This window comes from Melanotaenia boesemani, chromosome 14, assembly GCF_017639745.1.
Source record: "Melanotaenia boesemani isolate fMelBoe1 chromosome 14, fMelBoe1.pri, whole genome shotgun sequence".
NCBI classification, from domain to species: Eukaryota; Metazoa; Chordata; class Actinopteri; order Atheriniformes; family Melanotaeniidae; genus Melanotaenia; species Melanotaenia boesemani.
Window position 1 is genome coordinate 17,271,525 of NC_055695.1, and position 23,004 is coordinate 17,294,528.

At 38.0% G+C, this 23,004-nt stretch overlaps 3 protein-coding genes across 7 annotated transcripts in view; 2 read left to right on the plus strand and 1 right to left on the minus strand.

The window, feature by feature from the left end:
- Positions 1–313: 313 nt before the first annotated feature.
- Positions 314–10,429, plus strand: rad54l (RAD54 like). Of its 2 annotated transcripts, none has more exons than XM_042005266.1 (18): positions 314–626; positions 722–805; positions 1,124–1,231; positions 1,340–1,400; positions 1,483–1,618; positions 2,276–2,345; positions 2,438–2,726; positions 3,731–3,855; positions 3,936–4,086; positions 4,173–4,299; positions 4,554–4,628; positions 5,160–5,290; positions 7,296–7,406; positions 7,996–8,119; positions 8,209–8,287; positions 8,368–8,547; positions 8,753–8,916; positions 10,100–10,429. In XM_042005266.1, exons 1-18 carry the CDS (start codon positions 624–626, stop codon positions 10,299–10,301), a joined length of 2,220 nt encoding a protein of 739 aa, XP_041861200.1. In that variant the 5' UTR covers positions 314–623; the 3' UTR covers positions 10,302–10,429. The 2 variants fall into 2 exon arrangements, with proteins under 2 accessions (XP_041861200.1, XP_041861201.1); XM_042005267.1 differs by having other exon boundaries at positions 1,127–1,231.
- An 864-nt stretch (positions 10,430–11,293) lies between these two features.
- On the plus strand, positions 11,294–18,698 carry lrrc41 (leucine rich repeat containing 41). Of its 2 annotated transcripts, none has more exons than XM_042006610.1 (10): positions 11,294–11,626; positions 12,101–12,187; positions 12,291–12,349; positions 12,433–13,228; positions 14,064–14,300; positions 15,525–15,692; positions 16,274–16,372; positions 16,492–16,620; positions 16,999–17,071; positions 18,250–18,698. In XM_042006610.1, the coding sequence occupies exons 1-10, from the start codon at positions 11,533–11,535 to the stop codon at positions 18,467–18,469; spliced, it is 1,962 nt and encodes a 653-aa protein (XP_041862544.1). In that variant the 5' UTR covers positions 11,294–11,532; the 3' UTR covers positions 18,470–18,698. The 2 variants fall into 2 exon arrangements, with proteins under 2 accessions (XP_041862544.1, XP_041862545.1); XM_042006611.1 differs by having other exon boundaries at positions 11,296–11,626; positions 15,528–15,692.
- The window catches only part of arhgap39 (Rho GTPase activating protein 39), a 34,001-nt gene continuing 29,687 nt past the window's right edge, over positions 18,691–23,004 (minus strand). For all 3 annotated transcript variants that reach the window (XM_042006607.1, XM_042006608.1, XM_042006606.1), the window contains exons 10-11: positions 22,731–22,900; positions 18,691–22,367 (exon numbers count right to left, since the gene is read on the minus strand). In XM_042006607.1, the coding sequence (XP_041862541.1) occupies positions 22,173–22,367; positions 22,731–22,900 (365 nt within the window). In that variant the 3' untranslated portion in view covers positions 18,691–22,172. The remainder of the gene's footprint in view (positions 22,368–22,730; positions 22,901–23,004) is intronic.

Sequence of the window (23,004 nt, forward strand, 5' to 3'; positions counted from 1 at the left end):
GCAGTAGGTGGAACCGAACAGGACACTTAATTTCTTACGTATATTGAAACATTGTTTGCTTGTGATATCACATCATCATCAACATCATCATCATATTGGTGATATCATATCAATATCACCAATGACATTTTGTAAATTAAGCATTCGTTCAAAATTGAGGAAAACCTGAAAGAACTACCTCAAAAACACCAGCGTACTCTTTAGGTGTTACAGGTAAATTGACATTTTTAAAAGAAAGTAGTCGTCCAAGCTTCGTCCAGTGTTTTTTTTTTTTTTTTTTTTTTTTTTTTTACCCTTTAGGCTTTCCGTAGTGTTGTGTTTAACATTCAGCGCGAATTTTGCAGTCTCCAGGAAAAGCCTTCACCAAGGAATAAACTCAGTAGGCTCAATCACTGATGAACTGATTCTTCCGTAGGACTGGCGTCATTTCAGACAATATACAAACTCTTGCAAGGATTTTGCAAAGTCGGACTTTAAGTTTTTCTAAGTTTAACTGCTGTTAAACGGAGACGACTAAACGTGTTGCTAGCTTTCTCCGAGTAACTGGGAAGTTATAAAGGGTAACATTAGCAACACAAATATGAGAAGAGTCATATAACAGCCTGGTTGGAAACACGAGAAAAATGGTAAGCAAGCTTAACTGTTTATCTTCATATAAGTGTAATCCGTTTATGGATTTTACTAACTACTTTATATATTGTTAATGTCGACACATAAACAGAGAAGGAGTCTTGCTCCCAGTCAGGTTGCGAAACGAAAGCAGCCAGGGGATTCCTATGAAGACGATGACTGGATATGTAAAACTGTAAGTACATTAGTTTGACTCTTAAACATGCAAAGCTCATTTCAGAGTAGCTACATTTAATAGAGGGGTTTAGCATATACAATGACAGAGTCGAACCACAATTAAAAAGCAGCTAACTGACCCAACAATAAACATGAGAAAAACCTGCAAACAACCAACATATTGTATAAGTAATAATGGAACGATTAAAAAAATAAAAAACTTTATTGACAGTATTACATTAATATATATAGCAGCTTATTCAGTTTACACAGGCAGTAAGATTACAGAAACATTACATGCTTGACTGAGTACATTCTTTTTCTTGTTATCTTTAAGGAGAAAAGAAGAAAAGGAGACAAGGTGATAGAAAGCCATGTTTCTCCTTTTAGAAAGCCTCTGACACAGCTGAACAACAGGCCTGTATGTATGGAAGGTGACAAACATGTAAGTAATTGAAATTATCAATATATTTGGCCAGCTTTTGTCAGTAAATACAGCAATGATACAATACTTAACATGACCAGGTTCTTTTGTTAAAAATCTTTTCCACAGGAGGCATTTATCCGAAGTATTCTATCCAAACCTTTTAAAATTCCTATTGCAAATTACACAGGTAAGTTGCAGTGTTTTGGTTTTTTTGTGCTGAGTCATGAATAAAGACTTACCTCACACCTCTCTTCATATATTTCTTAAAGGCTCACTGGGAATCAGGGCACTTGGTCTAAAACGAGCAGGAGTGAGAAAAGCACTTCACGATCCCTTTGCAGAAGATGCTTTGGTACTTTATGAGCCTCCAAATCTCAGTGCTCATGATCTAATCAAAGCTGACAAGTAAGTTAAAAGTATTTGTTAATCTTCCTTCAACTGGGATTACAATTTTATGTATTTATTTATTTATTTTAAAAAACCAATGAGAAGATTTTAAATGAACCTGTCAGTTGTCCAACAAGTCAAGCCTTCTCTGATCATTATTTTTTAGCAGCTTTAGTGAAAATGAAAAGGCATGTTTATTTGTATAGCACATACATATATATATATATATATATGGGTTCTCTCCGGGTACTCTGGCTTCCTCCCACCGTCCAAATACATGCATGTGAGGTTAACTGATGACTCTAAATTCTCCCTAGGAGTGAGTGCGAGTGTGAATGGTTGTTTGTCCCCTGTGTGTTGGCCCTGTGATGGACTGGTGACCTGGCCAGGGTGTACCCTGCCTCTAACCTGTTAATGCCGGGATAACCTCCAGCTTACCTGCAGCCCATAATGGACTAAGCGGTTCAGAGAATCAATGAATGTATGAATGATTGATATATAGATATATATGATATGATTTTTTTTCTGTCTGTATAGGTGACAAGTCAAGTTTATTTTTATAGCTCACTTAATGTACAAGACAACTCAAAGTGCTTTACATGAAACATTAAAAGCATTTAAGTAAAAATGACCAACATGAATTATATGATAAAAGTTTCTTTTGTTTTAATCCAGAGACAAGCTACCAGTCCATGTTGTTGTGGATCCAGTTTTGGGAAAAGTGCTCAGACCCCATCAGAGAGAGGTATCACTAAGATTTCTACTGACTAAAAAAAGTTCAACAGTAAGCTTTTTTTTTTCTGGTGGATTAAAATGAGATATCTTTGATTTACTAAGGGGGTGAAGTTCCTGTGGGAGTGTGTGACGGGCAGACGTATTCCAGGATCTTATGGCTGCATCATGGCAGATGAGATGGGCCTGGGAAAGACTTTGCAGTGTATTACCCTCATGTGGACCCTGCTACGTCAAAGCCCTGATATTAAGCCAGAGATAGACAAAGCAATTGTGGTTTCACCTTCTAGTCTGGTTCGCAACTGGTATAATGAAGTAGGAAAGTGGCTGGGAGGACGGATTTCACCTGTGGCCATTGATGGAGGCTCGAAAGATGAGATCGATAAACAACTAGGTAGCCAAGCTTTCTATTTTATTTTGTTCCTCATAAACATTCTGTGCAAAATGTCTGGAAAAACCCTATCATAAACTTAAGTGTTAGTCAATGGTGAGCTCTAACTGCTTTTTTAGCACATGATTAAATGTAATTAATTAAAAATTTATAAGGTATCATTTGGTCTAACAATATTATTCAGTAATCAGACCATTAACAGTGCATTTAAACATTTTAGCACTATCTTGTGGTTAAACTGTCCAACTAAAAACAAGATAACTCATAACTTGCGACGATACCATATAAAAAGGGGACGATCAAAGTTAATTTACTCAGTTGTGAAAGTTGATTAATGTATTATGATTATAGTAATATCCAATGTGCTACTTGTTTTTAAAGGAAGTAAAACTTGCTCATGGCTTTGTAAGTAAAAAATAGGAATGGGTTTCATAAAATGTTTGCAATACAGGAAATGTTGCACCTCCATCTACTTCATTAAAATAAAAGAGCAGAGAGAAAGAAGGTCTGGTGTCACAGATAAATCTAACTGCTGTGAAATGAGCTAAACCAGACCACATGTTTACTTTAAAGATTATCTGGATCCCATATAAGGATCACTGTAAGCAGCATCAGTTGCTTGAAACTGGGGTAACATTAGCTTTGCACTTTAGGATTTTTTACATAGAATTTAAATGAGCAATAATTATTCACAATCTTTAGAATTTAAGGTGACTTTTTTTCATTTTTTTACCTGTGGTCTTGGTTGAAACATGCGTTTGAAATTTCAGATTGCAGCACAGTTTATTTTTTATTTTCGTCATTTAATGGAACTGCTAAAATCCAGGTCTGACTAGGACAGGATCCGCTACCCTGTTCATCAACTTTTACAGCCACTTAGTGCTATTAAATATTAAAACCTCAAATTATTGCCAGATTTAATCATCACATGGTCAGTGTTGGGCTTCTTTTGCACTGACTTATTTTATCTTAAAAATGATAAATTGTTCAATTTCTATGATTTCTAGTGAACTTCATCTCTCAACATGGTTTGAGAGTGCCAACTCCAATCCTGATCATTTCTTATGAGACGTTTCGACTGCATGCTGGGGTTCTGCACAAGGGCAAAGTTGGACTTGTTATCTGTGACGAGGTACTTTGCCATTAAATGCAGTTCAAACATGTAAAGGACTTTTGAAGCATGTATGTTACAATAATGTCTGTATGCTGCAGGGCCATAGGCTAAAGAACTCTGACAACCAGACATACCAGGCTTTGAATGCCATGAGTGCCCAGAGGAGAGTGCTGATATCAGGGACTCCCATCCAGAATGACCTGTTGGAGTACTTTAGCCTGGTCCACTTTGTTAATGCTGGAATTCTTGGTAAGCATCACTACACAAACAACATCTCAAACACGCTGGCCTTATTTCTGATACATAATGTTGGTGATTTTTCACTGTATTTGCAGGCACAGCTCAAGAATTTAAAAAGCGGTTTGAGCTTCCCATTCTCAAGGGTAGGGATGCAGATGCCAGTGATAAAGACAGACAGACAGGAGAAGAAAAACTCAAGGAGCTGATCAGCATTGTCAACAGGTAAACTCAAGAAGAATCTAAAGTTTTATGTCAGTTTAAGTTCACCTTTACTTAAAGTCTAAACAAAGTCCAGTTAAATCTGATTTCAGCTTAATGTATTAAAACAAGGTCATGTAAAGCCTTTTCTCTCATTTTTGGATTTTTATTCTTTTGGCATTTCAATTTGAGATGGAGTTGAATTTACTGCGTGTGTGTGTTTGTGTGTATGCATTGTGTTTATTTCAGTTAATACTAATCATGTCGTGCATCAACAGGTGTTTGATAAGGAGGACATCTGACATCCTCTCGAAGTATCTTCCAGTGAAAATTGAGCAGGTTGTGTGCTGCAGGTAGGCTGACTCACTTGGGATGAAAACAGATGGCAGGTTGGAGATTTACAAACATTTCTCACATATACTTTCATGTAATTTTTTCATATTATTTGTTATCATATTTACCTGGATTTCACATCCAACAAACAGTCGTAGTTTACATTTTTCACATTCGTCACATACAGTATAATATTCTTGTCAAAGGGTGACTTGGCAGCAAAGTGGTTCGGGCACATTTCCCTCTTTCTTTTCCTGTCACTCTTCACAATCAAAGCGACAAACCCATTCTATGCCTATTAACCCTGCTATATCCTGATAAGCATTATAAAGCTGTCATTTGACTAATCAACAGGTTGCACCCTGTTTAAATCTGTACATCACAGTGCTAACACAGACTGAGAATCAAGCTTAATACAAGATGGCTATTTTATCGACTGTAGGAAAGTTCTTCTATATATTGTTATTGTTTTAATAATGTTGTTTGAGGAAAGTTATTATATTCATGCATATGCAAACTTAATAAATGTTGCCATGATTTATATCTTGCAGGCTGACTCCTTTGCAGACAGAACTCTATAAGCACTTTCTGAGGCAAGCCAAACCCATGGAGACATTACAGGAGGGCAAAATAAGCGTTTCTTCCCTGTCTTCAATCACATCTCTCAAGAAGCTGTGTAATCGTAAGTGTTGCAGTTGTTGCTTCATGTATCTAAGAACAATAGACAAATGATCAGACTGTCCTAATATCTCTCAGACCAGGTAAAATATCAAATTTTGACAGGATTCAGACTGTCGTTGCCTTTCTGCAGCCCTGTTTCCAATGAAATTGGATGTTTTCTAAGATATAATTTCAGTAAAAAGTCATATGAAAAAGGAAGTGACACAGTTTTTAATGATAAGGTTTGTGTGTCGGGGGTTAATAAAAGTCATTGATCATTACCAGGTGTTAGTATGAGGTGAGTAAAATGGCGCATAACACAACAGTTATTATTTAATAAACAAAAACTAAAATCACCCCATGATTCAGCATCTTGTAGAATCACCTATAGGAACAATAACTTGAAGTAATTGTTTTCTGTTAGAAGTTATCAGTCTGTTATCATCTGCAGATGATGTTCTATTTGCTTGGCTTCTCTACCACACCTCCTCCAGTGCCCATCTGATATTGTGGAGAGATCTTTACACACTTTTCTTAGCTACTTTGTTTCAGTTCATTGAAGTTTGCAGCATTTGTGTATGTGCAGCCCTTTAAATCAATGCAGCATTTAAATCAGATTCAGACCTGGACTTTGATTTGACCATTGCAAGCCTTTGATTCTTTTCTTTTTCAGACATTTTGTTGTAGATTTGCTGCTTAGTTTGGGATAATTGTTCTGTTGTATGACCTAATTTCAGCCAAACTAGGTGTCGGTCAGATGGCCTCACATTTGACTCTAGAACTCTTTAGTGTACAGAAAAGTTCATGGTCCACCCGATGACAACAAGGTGTGCAGGTCCTGTAGCTGCAGAATAAGTCCAAATCATTAACCTTCCACTGCTGTGCTTGATAGTTAGTATGAGGTTTTTGTTAAATACCGTTTTGCATTATGACCAAACATCCCCATTTTGCTTTGATCTGTCTGTGTTCCAGTCTTGTAGTTTGTTCAGATGCAACCTGGATTAACTTAACAGGAGGAAAAGGGAACAATAAATAAATAAATAAATAACGTTTGACATTTCAACACAATCTCCCAAAATCTGCATATATCCAATGCAAATACAAAACTTGTTTTTACAATTCACTTTGCACAAAATAGAAGGAGAGTATCTTAGTTCATTATTATATATCAGTTATGCTACTTTCAGTCATACAATCCAAAAGGTTTCACATTGCAGCAGTTTTTTTTTTTTTTTTTAAGATGACCGCCTTCTCTGATATCCCTCTCAATGATGTCCAACATAAAAAAGACCCTCTGCTTTACTGAAGTGCTCACACTGATGATAATCAATTAATCAGCGGCACCTGGCCTCTACCGACCCTTTTAATTCCTGTGCAGCCAGTGAGGATAGACTTAGTTGTTAGCACACTACTTCTGACTTTTAGTTTTTGTTTCCTAAATAATGACACAGTGTGACGTGTCCTGACTTTAAGATCTGGTGAGGACCAGGATTCTAAGAGGATGCACTTCCTTTTTCACATGACAGTACATTGTTAAACCCCATATGTAATTTAAATTTGTGCAAACACAACAAATGAAATGTTTAAACAGAAAAGGGTTTCTCATTTCAAAGCTCCACAGAGGAATTGTGTTTTGGGCAACAAAATGTTTAGCAGTGGTACTACCCCAAGCCATATTAATCTTTTGATATCAAGTACTTTCATGATTGCATGGATTCTTGCCACTTTTGCATTTAAAAATGTAGTCTCATTTGCCCACACTGTCAGTCATATGGTATTGAGCATCATGACCTTTTTAATGTATAATTGTTTATTGTAAATCAGTGTAATTATTTGAGACTCCTCTAGGTGTTAAAACTTATCCCTTTTTTTTCTCCTTCCAAAAGGATAGTGACGTCACAGTAAAGTCTAAATTAACATATATGGCTTACTTTAAGATGCAGCTGTGTAGTTTTCAACACGTTTTAGGGTTAATTATTCCTGCTTTCTTTGTGGTTAAAAATATCAACCACTGACTTTTTCCTCAGATCCAGCTCTGATCTATGAAAAGTGTGTGGAAGGAGAGGAGGGCTTTGAGGGAGCACTAGATCTGTTTCCTCCTGGTTACAGTACTAAAGCTGTGGAACCGCAACTCTCTGGTAAGATCTTGGATTTGGGGGAAAAAAAATCACGGCTTTGAAGTAAAAGTCATTGAATGACCGCATGTGATGCATATAAACCTCAACACTGGATAGAATTAAATCTTGTGACGTTGCAGCAGCTTATCAATACAAAGCCACAGCGAATGCTGCCGTAGTCAAAGCTAAAGGTGGTCCAACAAAATATTAGTTTGTGACCTTTTTTTTAAGAATGTAATGTTTTTTTTGGCCAGGCAGTATAATTTATTTTTAAAAGATAGGTTACAGAATGGATCAAATACAGGTGAGTGCTTCACTGATATACAGAATTAGAGCAACCTTTGGGCTGAAATGAACAGCTCCTGAATCTTTCTCAAAGCTTTTTTGATATGAAATTGACAGCAACATTTTTTTTATCCAGACAAAAAATTATTCAATATTCAAATAAGAGCCAACAATAGAGGTAACTGTGTTAAGTAGTCTCAGAAATGTTGTCTGCAGTATAAGAGCCAAATGCCTTATCCTAACACTAACTTTTATCAGTGAAACTGGCTTCCGCGAGTCTGCAAAGCTGTATCTTGTTTTTTATAAGTCTTTTCCTCTGTTCCAGGGAAAATGCTAGTTCTTGACTACATTTTGGCAATGACGAGGACTACAACTAGTGACAAGGTGGTGCTTGTCTCCAATTACACCCAAACACTAGACCTCTTTGAAAAGCTGTGCAGATCTAGAAGGTGATTTGGAGAAGAAATGTTTGACATTTGTGTCCGATTTTAAATTATTTGTAAAAGTGAGCAGCATTCGTCTTTTTTGTCTCTTTCAGTTACCTGTATGTTAGATTGGACGGCACAATGTCCATCAAGAAAAGAGCCAAAATTGTGGAAAGATTCAATAGTCCATCTGTGAGTTTAAATGTTCTTAAAACGTTTTAAATAATAGTGAAAGCATTAAAAGCATGAACAAGACCTAATCCTTTTTACAGAACCCAGAGTTTATCTTCATGCTGAGCAGCAAGGCTGGTGGATGTGGCCTTAATCTGATTGGTGCTAATCGTCTGGTGATGTTTGATCCCGACTGGAACCCAGCCAATGATGAGCAAGCAATGGCTCGCGTGTGGAGAGATGGCCAGAAGAAGACCTGCTACATCTACAGACTTCTCTCTGTCAGTTAAACATCTCACAAAGTGCAGACATCTGATAAAATAGATCTTTACCTTTGTTGTTTTTCTGTTTAGTTCTAAATTTAGAAATTTATTTATCTCATCTCTTTTTAAAAATAATAAAATTTTGTTAATGACCTGACATGAGAAAAACTGTAATATGTCTATCTGCAGTATTCTACATTAACAGGTGTTTGTTTTCTGGCAGACGGGGACCATTGAGGAGAAGATTTTGCAGAGACAGGCCCATAAGAAAGCCCTGAGCAGCTGTGTGGTGGATGAGGAGCAGGACGTGGAGCGTCACTTCTCTTTAGGCGAACTTAGAGAACTCTTCACTCTCAATGAGGACACGACCAGTGACACACATGACAAGTAAAAAAAACTTTTTTTGCTCTTTAGCCAATTAACATGTCAAATGTATAAACTTATATTAAGGAGAGCTGTGTTTAGTTGTTAGATGAAGCAGATGCGTTATTATGCACATGCAAAGGTTATACATGCACAGACCCTACACGGTGCTCCACCAGAAAGAGAAGGGCTCTAAGAAAAAGAAAGAAAGAAAAGATGGAAGCACAATGCAAAAGTTAGTCTTCTATTTTTAAGTCCTAAGGTGAAAAGCTTAATCTAAAATGCCTTCCAGCTTCACCAAGCTTCACACTCAAAACTATAAACCTCCTTCACCACATCTGTGTCAACTAATGCTGCTCTAAGATTTACCTCCACGAAGGCAGAAGGGTTCTTTACAGGCACAGGGCAGGCGGAAACATTCGGGAATGTCAATGAACTTTGTCACATCTGGGTCTTTCACAAAAGGTTTTGTTTGGTGTTTTTTCCGTAACACCATTGGATTTTCAGCTTTGATCTTCATAGATTTTTCTTTGCTTTTCATTGAGTTTCATATGGCAAAAAGTTGTGTGGTTGGCTGCCATAAACATAGTTTTTCCAGATAACAAGAGATCGTTCTTTGAAATACCAAAAACTACTTTGAAATGGCTGGTTACAGTAATGATAACAAATGTCTGTTGGTGGTTTTTGTGATGTTGTCAATGTTTTTTGTTAGCACCTCCTTCACAATGTGACGGGGATGGAGGTAAGGGAATTCATTCAGTCATGCCGCTACTAGCTTCACCTCATTTCTTTTTCTAGCACAGTGAGGGTTGATACATTGACGGTATCAATATAACTGTGTGACATTATTGATAATTTTCTATCCCAAACTGATGGAGAAAACTTGAAACTGATGATGCAAGGTTTGTTCATGGTAAGCGGTTTATGGTCACGTGACCACCGGGTTGTGACATAGGTTTGCACCTGCCCTTGGAGAGATCATTTTAGAGATAGTTTTGCCATCAGAGTGTCCAACTCAAAAACTAATGCCCACAATCACTGGCCAAAAAAAAAAAAAATTACAATGGCTTGGTGGAGGTCTGTGCCCTCTGGGTGCTTTTAGTTAGATATGTAAGCAGGAAGGCTGAAACTGCTGCTTATCATTTCACCTCATGTATTATAGTGTCATATATTTAAATGGACTTGTGTAATAAATTTTTCTCTCTAGGTTTCGCTGTCGTCGCTGTGTAAATGGCAGAGAGGTGCGGCCACCTGCAGAAGATTCAGACTGCACCAGTGATCTTTCCCAGTGGAACCACTGTGTTGATAAAAAGGGCCTGAGGGACCAAATACTGAAAGCCTCCTGGGATGCTGCCGTCTCCTTTGTCTTTCACCAGCGCTCTCACGAGGACCAGAGGGGTGTACTATAGCAGGCGTACACAATAGGCTGTTATACTACCACATGTTTTGTACATGCTGATATTTATTTGTTCATGACTTTTGGCATTTTCTTTTCTTTAAGTGAAAAAAATAAAGGGGAAATAATAAACGGTCCAGAAATTTCTTCACATAGGCTATGTGATTGCACATGTAGGATTAAGGAGAAAATTAACACTGATAGATTTACTAGCATTAATTAGTTATCTCACTCTAAATTAAATGTACTACAGTTTGTAGAATATTTGGGAGGCTTAGTTTTCCCACAGCACTCTGAGGAAGGGAGTAGGAATAGTGTTCAAATTTTCTATAGGGTCATATCAGATGTTTTAAATTACATAAAATTAAGTTAATTGTTCACTTCAGTTCATTCCACAGTTGTCCAAAACTTAGCTCAGGAACCAGTCTGTTTTCTGTCAAGTCTATATGCCATTTGTATCTCAGAATTTGTACAACTTTAATTATTATTCATTTTATTTATTTACATGATATTTTGATTTTTTTTCCAGCTAAAGTCATTTAATATAACTTAATTTATTAAAGTTCACATTGTTATGATTCTTTATCCCATATAGTTCTAATATTTTAATGCTTCATATTTCATACATAGGTCTTATTTAGTTTATAGTTCATATCTATGAGCCATATTCTATTATCAGCAAATTAACAAAGAATCACCTCTTTATTATTGAGTCTTAATACTGGCTTGACAAACGTTTATGCAGGTCCTCAAGAAGATAAAGTACAATGGGGACCAAAACTACCATGCTCAAATATAAATAAACAAGTATAAGGAAATAAGTAATTACGTTTATGGACAAATTCACGATTCATCATGATTGGTTACCAAGTAGAAACCAGCACAACCAATCAGCTTTCAGTATATCCACACCAGGCAAACTGCATTCCCATCAGCAGCAAGAACACAGACATTACAGAGGCTCCTTTGAATGTTAAATACCATCGTTGTATCCTTTTGTATTTGGTTTTTTTAATCATTTGCGGACAAATTTCTCTTCATTTATTTCTCTTATGAAAAGTAAGTTTGTCATTAGAGCAACACACCAGTTGATGGCGGTAGTAAGCTCCGTTCTTCTTCGTCAGGCAACAGGCAGCCACTGATCGGAGAAGAAGAAAACCAAACGTTGGCTACACCAGTGACTGAGGTTGAGCTGATATTGTAATGGATGTTGAAAATTGGTAAACCAGGAAAAATTGCCGAGCATGGCACACAAGTCAGCAGGAGGAAGTCTTAAGAATCTATGTTTTCTGGCTGTTAGGGAACATTTCCTCGCTCTGGGGACAGAAGCAGTTGTTAGTAAGTACTTTCTTTTTAGAAAAGCTCAATTATCGGTACAAGTTCTCAGAGAATAGACCCACACACTGAACAGTTGTTTCACCATATTTTGTTAAGAATTCATTACCGCCCATTCATCAGTTTCCTGGTAAAATTACAAACTGGTGATATAGTTAGCTTCCAAACGGAGCATTTTACTGGTTTACTGGTTGTTTCCCACAGTAGAATCGATGAGCCTTCAGTTATCAGTCCCCTTTCTGTGGAACCTGTACCCAGCTTGGGTTCAGGAGACGGACAACCTCTCTACCTGCTAAGATTAGGCTTCAGGCTTTTCTTTTTGGTGAAGCTTAGGGCTGGCTAATTTATCATGATATGACTTTTTAGCCATCCTTACTGTAACTGCAGTGATTTATAATTTGGAGAACGTTGTTTTGGGGGTATTGTTACTCATTGGAGATGGATGAGTTTGTCTTCTAATGTCTCTACTAAATATAGGTCTTCCTACACATCTCATCAAGGATCTTCTCCCTCATCTGACAATATGTCAGCTGGATGAGATCCAGCCTGCCTTGAATCAGAGAGGTGAGTGACTCTTTTCCTCTGGTTTCTCTGGACATATTTGTTTTAAAAGGTCCATTTGAGAAGAAGAAAAAAAAAACAAAACGTTTTACATTCTTTGTTTCAGGTATATCCACTTACTCTAGATGGTTGGCAATCTTAGAGGACCTGCGGGGCCGTGACTACGTATGTTTAACTTATTGAATGATGCAAATGTGCGTGTTTTGTATATGTCAACCAGATGTGACATGTTTATATTACATTTTCAGGCTATCAAGTTCCCCACAGAAGATGAGGCGAAACAAGAAGTTTTGACCTGGCTTTTCCCTTCTGTGCTTTATGGCTACAGGAACCCCTATATTATTAAAAATCTATCTAACTTAAACACATCATTTCTGTGGGCTGCAGCGAAATGTATTCAACATTTCTTATGCAAGGCATGCCACATAAATACCCAAAAGGTTTTTCAGAGTTTAACTTCTGGGCCGCAGCCTCTTCTGAATATCTTTGAGAAGCGTATCAGGAATGTAACCATCACTGATTCCATGGATCTGTTAAAGGAGACCACACAACATTCATTGTACATCCTCCATCGCCTACTTGACCATGGAGCTGCTACAAAACTAACTGTAAGCATACCTAATCCGATCATGCTAGCATGGCTCTTGCATGGAAGGGGATCACACTATGTGAACCCAGAGCTGAAGAACTTGATGGACAGTAGTTGTGTGTCACAGACCTCTCCAGTCAGTGAAGATGGAGCCGGATGTAGTCCAGGTCTAATGACCAGGGCTTCAGATAACCAGGGCAATGAGATCATTCCATTCAAACGCTCAAGGTTGGATTCTGCATGCTTAGAGGATGCCTCTGGAAATCTCAGCTTTACTGTTGACTCACAGGTTATCTGCCAGAACTTTGCTCACTGTGAGGTTAATTCTGCAGTTCCTTGTACGCTGGGACAGATTGAGGCTCTGAATATCTACCAGTGTGGATCCGATTCTCTCAGAATCCTGGTTTCTTCCCTCCCCACATTTTTCTCCCTTCAATCTCTGAGTCTTCACAGTTGTAAGTATGCTATTTTTGTGCTGGGGTGGGTTCAGTGGTCATCATGGACACATAATATTCACCAAAATAATTGAAATGTTTTTATTATTTAGTATAGGGAATAATGTTTATGTACACAGAGTCACGATATAGATTTAACTATTTACATGCAGTTTCACCTGCACACCAGTAGACCAGAACACCAGTGGATCAGCAGCTGTATGCTGCATAATTTCACAGCCCCTTAAATTATGAAGAGCGCATAGTTGATCATGAAACATGTTTTTGAAAAGCTGGATTCGTGTGATTCAATTGATCCAAAGCATTTTATGACGAGCACGTTGTCCACACTGTTTAAGTAAAGGCTCTCCAGCAGAAATTTGTTTAAGCCAAAAATGGCGTTATAGAAACACAAGTTTAGTAAAATATGCCATCATGCCATTCTCAAGCTGCTATAGTAAAATTGTCTAGTATGTGCTCACAAACTTCGAAATGAACAATCACCATGGTTTCGTAATACCCTTCTGGCCTGTTCATTACTTTGAGAAAGTTTAAGTTTTTTTTCTTTTTATTTTCAGATTCCCGCAGTGCATGTTTAGCAGAAATGGGGCATATGACAAATAAATAACATAAATGCATATGATTTGTTTCTGTCTGACCTGGAGTTGTTTGGAAATTTTGTAACTTGAAACAGTTTCGAGCTTTTGCATCTAAATTCCAAAAACTGAATTTGACATTACATCTATTTACAGCATTATTATTGTTAGTACAGAATGAATTAGAAAAACTTAATAGATGGTAATCAGCTTTCAGAGAATGATCAGTAGATTGAACTTTTGTTCTGCTGTGTGTTTAGCCAAATTCAGCAAGTCCAATGTGTTGGACCTGGTCTCAGCCCTGAAGCAGCTGTCTGACAGCTCCTGTGGCAAACTCACTGACCTCACAATAAGTTTCCTGCCAACCACAAACCTCATAGAGAAACTACTGGATGCAAGCAACACTGTGACGTCACTTCACGTGGAGGTCCGGAATATAATCGAGGGACCACAAATCCTATTTGATGTTCTCCCACCAGCTGAGTCACAAGTGTCAGGTGCAGTCAAAGTTTGTGACACATTTTATTATGGTTTCAGAGCCCCTCCCCCTGTTATTTACCCCACATAATTTTCAACACGCTCTCTGCCTGTCTGCTGGTGGGAGTGGACTTACCTGCGTGTGCACACGCATGTGTCTTTGCATGTTGGGGTGGAGGAGAATTGTGAACATGCGATCTTGTAGAGTCAGAAAGACATTCCATCACTTAAATAAGGTAATTAACACCAGGCTGATAAGTTCGAGCGTGGATGAAGAAATGTTCAGAGATGCTGCCTGACAATGATGAAGTTCGCTTCTGGTGTGTGATTAAAAAAGCCGATTCCACTGCTTTTTGGGGACTTTGGCCACATTAGACAAGATCAGGCTGAAAACCTGCAAGACTTCAGATGCTCATATATGAACTGAATTTTTCTACACAGCTGATAGAACACATTTCCTGATTTCATACACTTTTATTCTTTAAATAATGAAAATGCATATAAGGCCCTTCCATTTATTTCTGTATTATTTGCACTTAGACCATCTGGGGTGAGTTCCAGAAAGCAGACACTTTATGTGGCTTCTGAAGGTAATGGGTAGCACCAGGTTCATTTGGTTTCTTTATGGCAAAAGGGGTGAATACATATGCATGTACATTTTAAGAATATTTCCCCTTTTTTAAAAAAGTTTTTTTTTTTTTTTATGTGTTGTGCTGCTTGAGCAATTTCTCCTTGGTGTTTTGCTAAATATGCTATGATGAATATCCAATGCCATAAAGAGTTAACTACCAGCAGGATTAACTGATTGAGCTCTCCAAAACCAAATTGTTAGGGGAATAACACACAAACTCCTACACAAGTAAAAGAGGATGCAGGTTAGGAGCAAGACATAGAGAACAGTGGAGGAAATTTAAATATCTTCCAATCGTTCTAATGGGAAAAATGAGATCGCAAGCTAACAAAATGGAATAACTAGAAGTGCTAACAGGGAAACAGAAGGAAGACAGATAGTATAGTTTTATGTGTTTGAGAACTGCAGTCTCATTTTCTTACTTCTGTCATGTATATGTGAAATAGGAGTCACAGTTAATAAAGAAAACAGAAGATTGAAGTTGAAAATAGAAGAATTTATTTTTGTTCAAAAAAGTTTTTTTTTTTTTTGTTTTTTTTTTTTTGTTGTTTTTTTTTACACGAACACTTAAGAATCAGTCTGAGGTGACGGCTCCCCAATCTTTTTTTTTCTGCAGCGTGGCCCGTGCAGAGGCTAACAGTGAAAGTACACGAGTTCCAGTCAGATCTGAACTTCATGACGTATGTACTGAGACGCTCCCCACATCTCACCTCACTTCACCTTGCTGGGATGAGATTACCCACTGGCTCCTCACTGAGCCCACTCCTCACCACTCTCTCAGGTAATTTCACATCAGTGTGAGATGTTTTCACAGTTTTCGATTTTTTTCTGTGTGTGGATTTTGTGCTGTAGGTCTCCTACTGTGTCATGCATGGTGCCATGTGGCGGTACATTTGATTCCTGGCTGCCACACATGATGCATTAAGTTGTGTTTATGCAGCAGCTGTTTATAACAATGGCCAGTATTTTGAATGAGTTTGTATCGTTGGATATTATGGATCAGTATTAAACAGACAAATAAAATAATATCCCTTTGACTTTTACTTTAGATGATCCATTGTGGGCTTGTTAGAATCCTCTATGAGATTTTATTTATAAATGCTTAAAGAAGAATACTGAGTGACCAATGAGATTCTGATGCTGTGACCTTCTTGGCATTTATTCTAAAGTTAGCTGATTTTTTTTCTTTCTTTTTTCTTTTTTTAATTTTACAATTTTATCACATAAATTATGTTGTAGTTTTTTTTTATCAGTTTGCATACTGTGCAGGATATTCTTCACTTCTGTGCTGCTGGCTCTTGGTCTCAGCTGCTTACATCAGATTGGCTTATGACATGGTGTTTAAACAAACTCACCTTTCAGAGTTCAACCACAGCTTGAGGACTCTCATTTTGGAGGATATGAAACTATCCAATTGTCTCCCTGAGATCCTGAATCTACTGAGAAACTGCAAACTGGAAGGTGAGTCAAAACAGGATGCTTTTTTTCAGTTGTTTATGAAGTGTTTTTCTTCTTCATAACAGGTTTCAGTTTTAGATATGTTAGTAGAACTCTTAAACCCCCTTGTTTTCCCCTCTCAGAGCTTCGATTTGATGATTGTCGTCTTCTGGAGACATGTTCGAACAAAGAACAGACTCTGCTGGAGCTGGTGACGGCTCTGAGGAAAGTTTCTTCACTCCGCACACTAAGTCTGGCACAGAATCGGCTGGGTGAGAAACCTTTTTATACGTAAATATATTTGTTTATTTATATTCACAAACAGGATTAATTTCAGATACAATTTTGCAACCCTAAATTAAAGAAATGCTGAACAAAATATGTAAAACAAAAGAAGTCCTGTGCTACCGATAAAGAAAAAGTCAGAAAAAATAATAATAATAAAAAGCAGTCATGCATTTTATTATTGTTATTTGTGTGTGTGTGTGTGTGTGTGTGTGTGTGTGTGTGTGTGTGTGTGTGTGTGTGTGTGTGTTCTACCTTACCAACTTTTTTGTTTTGGTTGTATCTTCACTATCAGTATTTCTCTTAACTGGAATAGAAAGGAAATATTCATGTGGTTTAAAGAACTTCACTGACTCTGTCAACAGCCAGGAATGTGTGTGTGCTGGCTGAGCTCTTCTCAGGATCCCCATCAAGCTCTGTGAATCATCTGGACATCAGGTGAGAACTGAACTGGTTTCCAGTAAGTTAAGAGAAATTAATTAATATCCATTAACTTTTTTTTTTTTTTTTTTAACTTGCTTTTAATCATTTTAATGTAATTTATTATTTTATTGTGATTATGTGTTGATGCCTTTTACTATTTCTAAATATCTGTAATGCCTTTGTTTTTTGTAAAGCACTATGAATTGTCCTGTACATGAAATGTGCTATACAAATAAACTGCCTTGCCTTGAAATCAGACTTATTTCTTCAACTGAAAATAGCTAAATTGATAATTCTTCACATTGTGCTCTGTGGATATAAATGATAATGAACCTTGACCACAGTGACTAATGCCTGGATAAATCGAGTGATCTACCTATAACAGAATTCTTTCCTAAAACAATAGCCGATAGTTTTCTTTATTTTCTATTCTGCTCATCATCTGAGTGAGCCCTGTTGTTTCCTTATCCCATCTCTCCTTTACATAGAGCATGTTTACAGATTTTCTGTGTTAAAAAAAAAACAGTTGTATGTCCTGAATAGAATTATACAAATTTGTAATAAGATATCAAAGAGTCATTACTCCGTCCGACATTTGATGGTCTGATTTTGGACAGACTTGGTATTGGAGCTTCTGTGATTGGTTAACAGTGTAAGCCTGGTTCTCTAAAAACAAACATTTTGTTTGAATCATCTGCACTGCAGCTGGAAATATCATAAGGGCATCTATCTTTTTTTCTAAAGCTGTAATTCCTTGACAATTCAAACTAAATGTGTTTGTTTTTTAGTAATTTTATAACGATGCAAAAGATTGCAAGGCTTATTAAATGTTTCTTATTTGCAAAGATTAGTTTAAACAGGTTACAGATCAACTGTTTTCTTCTGAATAAACACTGACGGGCTGGCAAGTAAGTAGACAGTCCTATTTAATTCACAAAGTGGCTCGCCACTTCTGGCTAGCCATCTTTATTATGAATATAAAACATTCAGTAAAGCAGTGGGCAGAAGTTAGTGGGACAAACTGAAATAATGTCCCAGTGAAAAGAAGCCTACATCCTGTTTGTGTCCTGAACAGCAGCAACATCTGACATCTAAGGGCTGCTTGAGAAGCGAGAATGAAGAAAATGTGCAGACTTCATCTTACAAAATACTAAACATTTTTCATGACTTTTCTTGTTCCTAACTCTAAACAGCTCCAACTTCATTAAGCCTGCTGATCTGCTGGAGTTTGCAAAGAGACTGACAACCCATCAACCTCCTTACAACCTGAGCCTCGACCTGAGGAAAAATCCAGCTAACCGAGATCCTGACACATGGAGTGCTGCTCTGCAGAAACTCCGTTCATTCACTCTCTTCCTGTCTATGGGGTGGAAATCCACCGATATGATGGTCGACCACATAAGTAACATGTGAACACAGAGAGGAAGAATCAAACATTTAAAAAAGGAAGGAAAGCTTGTAAAGACTTGCATCTTTAGATCAGTTTGGTAGTTTTCTTCATTTAGCCTGAGAGGGATGTTTTTATTGTTCTGCTTTGCAATGAGTCCTGTGAATCTTATGTTCATTAAATATGACATTCAGAACATCTTGCATCGAAGAACTGCAGCACAGGCAAAGAAAAGCTTTTACATAAGTTTGACAATTGAATAATTTATTAAACCAAAGTCTGTTACACTTCCAGAGTCTTCTCTCAGACCAAGTGTGAGTGATAGTGGACTTCAATATACATGTGAAAAGCCTGGAGGCCTCACACTGAGGTGAAGAGCAGCTCACAGCAGGTGTTTTCATTGTTTTCTTACATTAGACAGTAAGCATTAACACCAACTACCAACTCAGTATAATTCAAGTAGGAAAAAAACAGAAAATGGATTAGAAAGGACTGAATATGTTTGAGTGAATCTTTTAAGCTAAATACTGAAAGACTGCTTTATCATAAATTTAATAACATTTTAGTAAGTTCCAGTTAAAGAGTGAAGATCCTATCTGCATGCTGATTGTTTGATTTGAAGAGTTTGTCTACAACCACCTCTTACATAAAACAAAGACACAAATACATTGCGCACACGGCAGCTACATGTCAGCCTAACCATCTTTGAGGTTTCTTATCACTAATTGATCTGATTTGAACTCAAAACGGCTTCATAAAGAAATCTGTTGTCAGTTATGGGACAGCTGGAAAATTTGTTCATTGTCTTTTCTCAAACAAAAATTTTAAAAAAAGGCTGTTATAACAGACAGTCTTAACACCAAAACCAGATTTTGATACACATATTAAAAAAAAATGAAGCTAAAGTTGATGTAACAGCATGTTGACAGATGCAGCAATGAGGGACACAGTGTAATGGCCGAGTCTATTTCCTAAACCAACAGTTGATGACCAGAAAACATAGAGGTTTCTGAAAGTCTGTAAACCCTGAAACATTTTCTGTCCACCATGAACATAACTTCAAATGTCATTCATATCCTTCACACAGCTCCCAAAAGAAGATAATGAGAATCCAGCTTTGAGTCAAAAGTGTAGACTTCATTTCCAGCTGGAAAAGTTACCAAACCATCTTTAAAGACTTGTGATTCCAACAGTCCACATAAATATTTAAATCCCCCTTCATACTGGATATTGTTATCAGAATCTACTGTTAGAGCTGAAGCCCATCAGCTCTGATCAGAGGCCTGTCACAGCCTTACAACTGCAGTCAGGTTAGAATCAACTAACCTAACAGCTGATTTTCCAGTTTTACACTTCTCTGATAGCTGAACTGATGGTGGGCAGAAAACTGGGGTTCTCAAACTTTTGGACATTGGGTTTAAACTGTGTGAGCTGCTTACAGATGAATTCTTTTAGAGATCTAATCGCTCTCTGCTTTTACCTCCACTTTTACTTCTTTTTAGTCTGTACAGTGAATTTTGTTGTCGTGAGCTGTATATCACACACTTACACCAGTTTCTTCACAACAAGAAGGTTCATATAGCCACAGACTCACTGAGACAGAACACCAGGGGGACCTTTGAGACAGAACCCAGGTTCTCACAGGGCGTCTGAATGTGTCCATCAACCTTTCAGCCAATGAATCACACAGGCAGCTAAATTCAGTATAGTTGTTTGCTGCTACACTGACAACTACAAACCCAAAGGCATTTTCACACATTCATTCACATTTGCGCACCTGTGCAATTACAAAACACACCTTTGAGCTTACAACACATCTCAAGAAGGCATTAAGGAAATCTCAAATAAATATAAATAAATTATATAAAATAAAGTGTTAAAAACCTTGAACTTCAGTTAAATATAGAAAAGGAATCTAAATAAATATATTAAACAACAGTACTTGCTCACAGACAGGATGGATGAGATACACATTTTGTAAACAGTGACAGACAGAAAGGGACGAGCACACAGACGGCTAGACATTCACAAACCATCAGTAAGCAGAAAGGCCTGTTTGGGCTCAGTGTTGGTGGTGAACTGATCCTCTGCAGGGTTCAGGCGGCTCAGTAAGATCTTTCAATTCTCACTCCCCTTAAAAGAAGTTATGGACATGCTGCGTTCAGACATGGAGACGATTGCTGGCAGTGCTGTTCCTCCGTGAATCTGTTGCTAATCAGTTCATGAAGCTGTGTTTAACAGCCAGAGTGGCTGTTCAGCACCAAATACGATGGCAGAGTGGACAGATTTCTGCAAAATGACCAAACGCTAAAGGCTGCAACACTGCCATGAGATCACTTCACAAACTACAACTGAGGACAGGATGATCATCCAACTTTACTTTTGGACCCACAGTAAAAGTCACTGGTTAATCTGTTAGCACCAGTTTAGCCAATCAAGAGGAAACAGTTACCCAAAATCAGTAGTGGACAGGCTGGTTAGCTTTCCATGTATTAAGTGAATAAAACATGGACACATAAAACAGCTTAGCCATCTCTGAGTAGTCGTCTCTGTTCTGTATTCGTGCTGTTCAGTGATGCTTTGAAAGGGATGCTGTCCTGTTGGCTTCATTCAGTGATGAGTCTGAAGTAACTACAGAACTAATTTGTCTACATCTGAAGCAAGATTTGTTGGCTTAGAGTTCTCGGCTAAGTAAGAGTAAATACCTGAGGTGAAGGAATTCAGGTATCTAGAGATTGATGTGAAGAGGGAGGAGGAGTACTGTAGTGTAATGGTTAACGAGGTAAGCTGAGAGAGAGAGCAGTCTGGGTCAGTATGATGTGATCCTGGATTTGAAAATTGACATTACAAAACTTTTTAAATACAACCTTCCCAGGAATGTTCAGTTTATGAAGTCAAACAAAGCAGAGCAGCTTTAGTGTCCATGTTGTCTTCACCTGAAAGCTTCATGATCAACAGAGTAGTCCCCGTACCAGTGTGTTTACAGCCAGACATTATCTTTAGGCCAATATGTTCTCTTTACCCGGCAGGGTGGGAGTAGTATGCATGGTGCAGAATTTATATTTGTGAAAAACTAGTGCTAAATATGGATGCATTGCTTTGCCTGTAAATGTGTGAGAAGTCATGTATATTAATCATGCGCTTTGTTCAGTCATCTTATTGATGATTGTTGCTTTACATTATATGACATTGTACACTGCAAGACCTGGATGTAAATGTGTGCATGTGGCAGTGCACATGTATTTAAGCTGGGGGAAAGAAAGAGAAAAACATAATTTCATATAAAACAAATAAGTCAGGCTGCAAAAAAAAGAACATACATACAGAGAGGTCTGCAAATCTGCCTGTGAAGGAACTGATGAGATCCCTGCTAATATCTTCATACTGAATGTGTGTACTGTAATAATGTATGTGAAGGCACACACAGTACTGTTAGCATCAGAAAATTGTTGAAGGACCGCACTCACAGAATAGAAAAAACAGCTGGTTCAACTCAAAACACAGAGTGGTCAAACTCAAATCAAGGCAGTTTCAGTTAAAGTGAACATGATGGAGATGATGTTCACCCAGCAGCATTGATCTGTATGTGTGATGTTTCTGTGCTGGGGGGGTGGGGGAGTGCAGGGCCTGTGACAAAGCAGGTTAAAGGGAGCGCAGAGATGCCGAGGGTCAAGCACAGCTGTTGGATGTGTAGGTGTGACTGAGTGGGAGGGACGGAGGGAGGGGGGGCTATAGGATTCCATCCATGAAGCTTGTGTCCAGCCTCTGGATAAGCACCCGGATGAAGGACATTTCCTTGCGGGTGTTCTCAAAGATCACCCTGGGGTCATCTGACTGGCAGCGCAGACAGTTGGGAGCCATGACCATGGCCAAGTTGTTCACATCCATCTTGGTGATGGCCACATTAGCGGGCAGGGCGAATACCTGTACACACCACACATAAGAGGTTTGCTCAGACTGAAGATTTTAAAAACTTTTAATGCTCTTGGTTCAACTTAAAGACACCACTGGGATGTGATTTGAACCTAATACACTTAGTTAAAATTTGTTTGAGTTGTGTTAATGGTAATAGCAGTAATACTCTACATAAACATAGGCTGCATCTAGCAGGAGTCTGAGTGGGAGTTTTTATTAACTCAAATGTGATTAGTGTCCCATCTCCCTCCTGATTTATCCATGTTTAATATGCTAGTAAGACCACATCTTTGTCAATAGTGTCAGCAGCAACAACTCTCAATCAGCCCTCAAGTGTTGGGAGGGTTGATAAACTGTAACAGTGGGTGTTACCTGGAGGAAGCGGATGAGGTAGCAGAGCACCAGTTTGTTGATGTGCGGCAGCCCCAGAACCACATTGACAGCTGCCTCTGGGTTGTCATAGTGACTGATACACTCCTCGTAGAACTCATGAGGAATCAGCGGCTCTTCCAGCTCCCTGTACCAGAATTTCAGCAGTGATGCTGAAACCCCCCCGAGGACACAGAGACAGCATATTTGAAACCTGTTTAACAACCAAACTGAGTCATCTGAACAGCTGATACAGTTGCAGAAAGATCTTTGGGTC